The following is an 8280-nucleotide window of genomic DNA, read 5'->3' on the forward strand; positions in this document are numbered from 1 at the left end:
ATCCAAGAAAGATTATGTCTGGATTAAGGTATTTAAAACGAAACACCACTACCTGGGTATTTAAGCAAATGATAACGAAACACCCTAACTTGAAACTGACCTGAGAATTGAATTAGTCAAACTTCTATTATAGCATAAAATTTATTAATGAATTTATTAAACTTTAATATTTTACATCATGTCAACTATCCAAATATAAGAATTATGTTTCCTGTGAGACTCATGCTTTGCCTCAAAGCACTTTGGGAGCATCCTCAATCAAGGTGAATTATAAAAAATGTAGGATCGATATGACAATCCTAAAAAAGATGAATAGAGTTTATACTTTTTCCAAAGTCCAATTAAGGAAATTAATACATTTTTAACTAGCAAGTAGTTTAAAAAAAAAGTCATACAAATTAATTCAAAACAAAATAACCAAGTAATTAAAACTAGCACCTTTCAGCACCCAATTTAATTTTAATAAAAAGATCGATATGCGATATGTAGGGATAAATTCAGCCAACCTAAATAAATATTAAACAATTAATTTATAAAAAAAATATTGCAATTAATTTCATACGATAAAATATAACAAATAGTTAATTGGAAAATGAAGGTAAAAGAGGAATAGAGAAATTAACCCCAAAAATTTTATAATGGCTCGACACAATCGACCTACATCCATTTTCCAAACTCCTCTTTGGTATTTCTCTAGAGGTCTTTGATTTTTTCTATGACTTAAAGTCAAACCGCTACAACGTTCTTTCTCCAAATGCAAGAATAAATCCGATCCTTTCTACGACTGAGAATCAAACCATTACAACATTTTTATTATTTCAAGAGTAACCCCTTTATAATAGATTTCATTAGATTTAGAAATGAACAGCAAGACAGAAAAAAAAACCCCTCTTAAAGAGTAGAATACAACACTATGATGATATGCCTAAAACAATTTATACACGAGATTACAGGTTGATCCCTAAAATCTCGAGGTTAATTCACCATCAAAGTGATTGCAACATTTGTATTAACTGCAAAAATATTTGAAATCTCAATAGAAAATATAAGAAATGGTGGCATTCGTTGCACATGGTCATGGCCCTACCTCAAAATCCCTGATACAAGTCATCTTGCTTATGAAAAAAATTCGTCATGAATCCAAGGCAATTATTTCCCCATGTTGTCCCCTGCACAAAAGCAGATTGTCACCAAATCTACAAGAACATCTCCTTAACATGGTGTCACCCTCTTGAGGTTGAAAAGCTCAACCAGCCTTTACGAATTTCAAATTTCCAGTAAAGAACATCGCTCACTATTTTAGTTTAAAATTGCCTTCTCTCATAGCTCTGACTTGCATCCATATTGTCACCAAATAAGCCAGAGTTTCTGGAACTTGTGTCACCAAATCCTGAACTACGACCTGAACCAAAATCTCCAAAACCACCCGATTGGTTTGAACTACCAAAATCTCCAAACCTGCCCGAATGGTTTGAACTACTAAAATCTCCAAACCCACCCGAACGGTTTGAACTATCAAAATCTCCAAACCCACCAAAACATCCGGAACCAGAACCACCAAAACTTCCAGCATTGTTTGAGTTGCGACCAAATGAACCGAAACTCCCGGAGTTAGGTCCACTATTTCTACCCATAGAGCGGCCAAAACCAGAACTTCCATAACCTCCTGAACGACTGAAACTTGGACCTCTTTGGCTACCAAAACGACCTGAATCACTCAATCGACGATCTCTAGATGCTCCAAAAGTGCCAAATTGACCACCACCACCTCCACTGAACATATCCACATGAGCGCCAGCCTCAACAGTAATCCTTGGAAGCTGATAATCAAGAACAAAGCGATCAGAGTCAACTCCACATCAAGTAATGATATACTCCAACGTGGACTAATATTTATTCCTAGTTCCTGAGATGGGAGGTTACTAGAGAAGTCAATTATCTAATTATGTAGCGCCTACAGTGATTGGCATCCCTGGATTTACTCAACTACGCAGAATATAGGACAGATATTTCATCCTACCTCCTCCCTCATATTCATGACAAATGCCTCTAAATATTCATCAGGTGTTTAGAAAATAAAAGGGGAAAAAAAGCACCTGCATTCCCACCACATTCATATGCATGAGTTGATTTAGATTTTTCAGCAAACACAAATATGCATGGAAACCCACCTTTTATAGTTGTCTCTGGGTGTTGCTTATTAACAGGTGAGATTTCTTTAGTACAACAAATGAGATATAGTTGTCTCTGGGTGTTGCTTATTAACAGGTGAGATTTCTTTAGTACAACAAATGAGATATGGGGATTTGAACCTTCGACCTCAAAAGAAAATGTATCAGCCAATTACCGTTGAACTATGTTCATATATGCTTATCATGTGATATTAAAACAAGCCATCTCAATTTTAAAGTTAAAAAAAATCAGGGATAAGATCTAAAAAAAATTTGATAGGCTCGGTTCTTTTGTATGCAAGATAATCTTGAAATATGAATCCTCGACTTCTAAAAAATGTATGAACCAGTATCCATGGAATCCAGGCATCTATGTGGAGGCTGTTACTGGAGCCAGAAACTTATTGTGAGTAAAGGCAGAATAGATATTTTCTTAAGCCTACTCCTTATCCTCAATTCAGATATTAATATTTATATTCTCAGGAGTAAAAATGTAGAAACGTGGATGAAGTTCCAGTTATATATTTAACAGAATCCCAAGTTGCAAAATTTTGACGCTGAAGAGAGATCCTAACCTCATTAAATCTGCATCCCACTTCACGCTCAATCATTCTTACAGCCCTTGATTGATCCTCTGTGTAAATAAGAATAGCACTACCTCTCTTACCAGCACGACCTGTACGGCCCGATCTATGGACAAATATTTCTGTGTTGTTTGGAAGCTCAAAATGTATTACCTGATTAAAAAAATAAAATAAAAAATAAAAGGAAGCAGTGTCAGAAAGAATCTTTACAATGATAATGATTAATCACATACAGACAAAATATACCCTCAACCTTCAAACCACTTCCTCCAATACTCCTAACAGCACAAGAGGAAGAGAGATGATAGGGCCTGATACTACTATTACACTGCTCTAGTCTATTTTCAAAGATGGAGTAAGGTCAATTATTGAGAAGAAAGTATTGAATAATTCACCATGCACCCAGAAGCTACATACCAGATAACAAGATAAAACTGAGGAGAAATATCGAGAAAGATCATCACTTACAAGATCAACATTAGGTATGTCGAGACCCCTTGCTGCAACATCAGTTGCAACTAGAACGTTGAAATGTCCCTCTCTAAAACCAGAAAGAGTTCTTTCTCTCTGACTCTGTGAGATATCTCCATGCAAAGCTTCACATCTGAAGTTCCTTGCCATTGCATAGGCTAATCTATCAGCATCACGTTTAGTTTGAGTGAAAACAATACACTTCCCTCCTTTGCATGTTCCTAACAAGCAGATAATAAATGGCAACAGCATAATAAAAGCAAACAGTCAACAACATGAAATAACAGGGCCAGATAAGAAAATATATATAAAAATTAAAACAAAAAACCAAACACGTAAAACAAAAAAAATGTAACAAACAAATAGAAGTCTTGGGGCCATACTGTTATCAGAGGTCCAATTATTGATGCTTTTCCATACATGTCTGAAACAATTGAAAATAAGCTAATTCCGTCTGCCAATTTCTGATCAGAATCTCCAACCTGAAAAATTGTAAGTGTTGTCAAATCCCATGTAATAATTACATAGAGATGAGCTTTTCCATTTTTTTTTTTCGTTTTTGCATTTCCATTAGTTTTAAAAAGTTACCCCCTCAAAACCCGATGTACAAATGAAACAAATGTGGAAATAAATCATAACATTCATAATCTAAAATGCTTTTTATGAGTACCTTCAACAGAACACTAATCACGTTTGTAAGCATTTTAAAATCTTTAAATTTTTAATCCTGAAACCAAAACTTCATGAGAAAATTGATGGGCAATTTTGACTAGCAAAAGAACTTTTCATTATTCAAAAATCATGTGCAACCCACCTTCAGTTTCTGAGTCTATTAATTGAATGGCTGTGCTTTTAAGCTATATAAATAAATTCCAAGAAGCAGAAAATATATTAAATAGCCAACATACTCACAAGATCAATTGTTAATGGATTGTTTAGGTAATTTTGGGATAGTTTTCTGATCCAAGATGGCATTGTTGCAGAGAACATCATACTCTGACGTTTTTGAGGCAACCTCTCCAAGATCTTCTCGACATCCTCTTGAAAGCCTACTTGAAGCATCTGGTCTGCTTCATCAAGAACAACAAACTTGACTTCTGATAAATTTAGACAACCCCTATTGAGAAGATCAATCAAGCGACCAGGTGTGCCAACAGCGATATCAACACCATAGTCAAGCTGCCTCATTTGGCCTGAAATTGGCGTCCCCCCATAAACACAGATCATGTCCAGGCTAGGAGCAGCCTCTTCAAACTCCTTTTCAACCTGCCGAGCAAGTTCCCTTGTTGGAGCTAAAACCAGGGCTGACGGGTTTCTTCCTCTTCTGCATAATTTCTAACGAATTAAAATTTAACGGATAACAATCCACACCCTTCCCAGATGAAGAATTCAGTAGAAACTAAAGCAAGCTGGAAGGAAATTAAGCAAGATGAAAACACAAACCCATTCTTCGCATTGAACTGAATGATTTTGTCCAAGATGGGGATTCCAAAAGCAAGCGTTTTTCCTGTTCCAGTTCTAGCACGACCAATCATATCACGCCCTTGCATTGCTGGTTCTAGCACGGCCCTCTGAAAAAACATTGTAGAGGCTAAACGACACATTTTCAGACTCCGATGGAAATGAAAAACGAGTTTCGAAACATAACCAAACAGAACTAATATAAGCCTGAATGGAAACATGTAAATTGCATTATTCGACTGAGGAATAGGACGATAAGCATATCCCGAAATACAGATATCACGTACAGCCAAAATGTCTCGAAGTAAGGAACATGGCCTATAGCTCTCATGACAAATACGACTCATCCATAAGAAATAAAAGCATAATTTCATCGCGGTAGTTCAATATCCAAGCTGGGGTTAGAGAGAGTGGATTAAAAAAAAAATTGTTGTTCGAAGAAGTGATCAAATTCGTCGAAACTTCTTCTCTACGATTCTATCCATGTCTCTGATCTCATCCAGCAGCAGAAGCTAGGGAAAAAATGTAAGAAATGAGAAACACGGGACCTGAATCGGGAAGAGCTTCGTTATACCCTTTTTCTCCAAAGCAGAGACAATCTCCGGCGCAATCCCAAGCTTTGCAATCTCGAGTCCTTCATCACCACTTCTACTACTGCTACCGTCATCATACTCCTCCACCGCAGACTCCGCCTGGGAAACCAACGACGCCTTGAAATTCAACGGCCCAGACGTCGCATGAAATCCCTTCGATTGAAAACCAAAACCCAGAGGCCTCTCCGTCACCCCAATACTAGATAAATGTCCAAACTCAGCAGCAGGTACAACGCCGCCATTAACAACCACAGGAGACGCTAAGAAGTTCGCGATTGGGGCAAACAAAGTGGAATTGATTCTACATCTGGAGGCCTCTAAGGCAGCGGATCTCCGTAGAAGAATTGCACTCATCATCCTCCTTAAGCACGAATCAACTAACAGAGCTGCTCCAAGAGAAATTGTGAATGAAATGAAGATAGCTGATGGCTGATGGGGTTAGTTAGGGTTTAAGAAAATTCGAAGAGTGAAGGGTTTTGGGACATTCGGACTCCCAAGGAGGCGGAGGCTTCACGGTTTAGGGCAACAACCGACCCCTATAAAGTTTGTTGTCACATTTTTTTAAAAATAAAAAATAAAATAAATCAATTTATAACTGGGTTATAACTTATAACTAGGGGGTATATAAGTCGGTTTAAACCGGTTAAGATAGTTTTTTGGGCCAATAAAAAATGTCGAGTTCATAGATTATTCAATCCAGTCAATTTTACCTATGAAGGTAATCCAACCCCACCAAACTCTCATATTTTTGGGGTTAGATCGCCGCGTTTGCTTTTGCACAACATAGCAACATGAAGAAACCAAATTTATGAGAAATACGAAGAAGAATCCCATTTTTCTTCAAATAAGTTACAAAAAAGAGACAATTTACAACTAATTTAGAACATACGTACATGCCTAACAATAATGTTGGGATTGGTGTCCTAATTCTCCCGGAGTCTCGTTGTTTTGTAAAGATACACATTATTCAATGAATAAAATAAGTGTTATTTAATTCTTACATTTACTCATATCCAATAAACAAAGCTCCTTGGTTATCTTATGTGAACTTAAGCATGTATATGTGATATACAAGTGGATCATGCCTTAAGTGATAGCCCTGTCTCTTATACACATCTAGATGTGTATAAGAGACAGACTACAGATGGTAGATCCTGACCATTCATGTGGAGACGTGGAGCGGGGGTGTCCTATATAAAGAGTTTGTATAAGACCTGGACCACGAGATGACAAGACCCTGTATATAACCTGTCTCTTATACACATCTAGATGTGTATAAGAGACAGGTATAAGGATTAAGGTGGGATACCTGATCCTGGTGACACTACAGATACGGCTCGCTTTGTAGAGATTTGCAAGTGTTGTAAACTACTACAGATGGTAGATCCTAACCATTCATGTGGAGACGTGGAGCGGGGGTGTCCTATATAAAGAGTTTGTATAAGACCTGGACCACGAGATGACAAGACCCTGTATATAACGCCGTTGATACTAGAGACTTGCATCTCACCTAAACGACCGTGACACGACCTCAATCCTGAGTGTTTTGGGAACTCCTGCCTTTGAGGGCGGTCCTTTGATTAGTATGGGTGAAAGTGGCCAGATTGCCAACTCAACATGCCTACCTTTTTGGGGACTTGTCTGATCTCGGAGCTGGGAACTCAATCCACAAGATGAAATTCACTCATTTCCCAAAGCAGGGATAAGTAGAGAGAATGCTCCCTAAGGGCTGATTCCGGGGCTTGAACATAGTGATCACAGCTTCTTTTTGGAAGAGAAGACTCAGTCATAGTAGGACTATGACTTATGTTCATTAGAGGGATCAGTGGTACTTAAGGAAACGGATGTAACTACAGGGGCATAACGGTTATTGGCCCAGCTATACTTACGAGCGATCTGTGAAGGGTTATCGCACTACTGATTGGTTAAGATGGACACATAATATATCTGTAGTGAGGAGAGTTCAGTTGTCGGTCTTTAGTGGAGTGCCTGGTAGTTAACGGATGGTGGATCCCGTGATTAAAGAGTTTAGTCAGTTATTCACCTACCGTTGGAGCTTTGAAGCTACAGGTCCATGGGGTCCCCTTGGTAGCTTGGATTTTATTGAGGATCAGTTCTTGGTGTTGATTTGAAATGTTCAAATTGACAATAGGTATTTTGATTATATATGATATAATCAGTATGATGTATAAGATACACCTTGTGAAGGATTGATGTAAATGAGATTTACATTAAGTACCATGGAATAGAAAAAGAACTATGGTTTATATGTTTCATGAGATGAAATATTAAAACTATAGGTTATAATATAGTATGATAAATTGGTTATCATTTATATTTATAATAATATTAATTATTGGATAATTAATACTCTTTCTTTTAAATAACCAAAGTAGTGGGTGATTATTGGATCATGGTAACCATGAGTTTAAAAGAAAAGTGGTTTCCTATTTTGAAAAGAGATTTTTAAAATGATAAAAAAAAGTTTTTGAGTTTTCTCTCTGCAAAAAAGAAACTCACGAAGTCGTCAAGTAAATACGGATTTACTAAACGACGGTTGGGCGAGCTAAACGATCGTGCAGTATTTACTAACACAATCACGTAGCTTTGCTAGAAAATCGTTGGCCCAAGGTAAACGATCATGCAGTGTCTGTAGGCGACATACCGAGCTAAACGATCGCATAGCTTTTGTTAGACGATCACATAGCTTTATCTAAACGATTGGGCATCGACCTATACGATAGGTCTCTGCCATCTCCCACTTGCCCAGTCGTGTCCGCGATGTTGTTTCCTCCGTTCGTCTGCCTCATACCAAGTCCGAACAGAGCCCACCCTTTGGATTCTCAACCCGAGAATACCAAGGTCACCTTATTAGTGGTGTCAAACTCTACTCGACACCGTCGAGGTTTTCTGGAGGCTGTTCGTGGTGCTATGGAAGTCGTTCATGTCACTGAGGACGAGTGCGGTGTTCGTTCGTGTTGCGGAGGAGTTCGTGACCGA

General features: G+C 37.8%; 1 protein-coding gene across 1 annotated transcript; it reads right to left on the minus strand.

Annotated features, from left to right (window-relative positions):
• Positions 1-891: 891 nt before the first annotated feature.
• Positions 892-5824, minus strand: LOC120086139 (DEAD-box ATP-dependent RNA helicase 53, mitochondrial-like). The gene is given in 8 exon segments (XM_039042604.1): positions 892-1820; positions 2747-2908; positions 3224-3441; positions 3444-3447; positions 3610-3708; positions 4139-4550; positions 4670-4797; positions 5236-5824. Coding segments are annotated over 8 exon segments (1941 nt in total). The 5' UTR covers positions 5638-5824; the 3' UTR covers positions 892-1304.
• Between the last annotated feature and the right edge of the window lie 2456 nt (positions 5825-8280).

This window comes from Benincasa hispida, chromosome 9 (assembly GCF_009727055.1).
Source record: "Benincasa hispida cultivar B227 chromosome 9, ASM972705v1, whole genome shotgun sequence".
In the NCBI taxonomy this organism is placed as follows: Eukaryota; Viridiplantae; Streptophyta; class Magnoliopsida; order Cucurbitales; family Cucurbitaceae; genus Benincasa; species Benincasa hispida.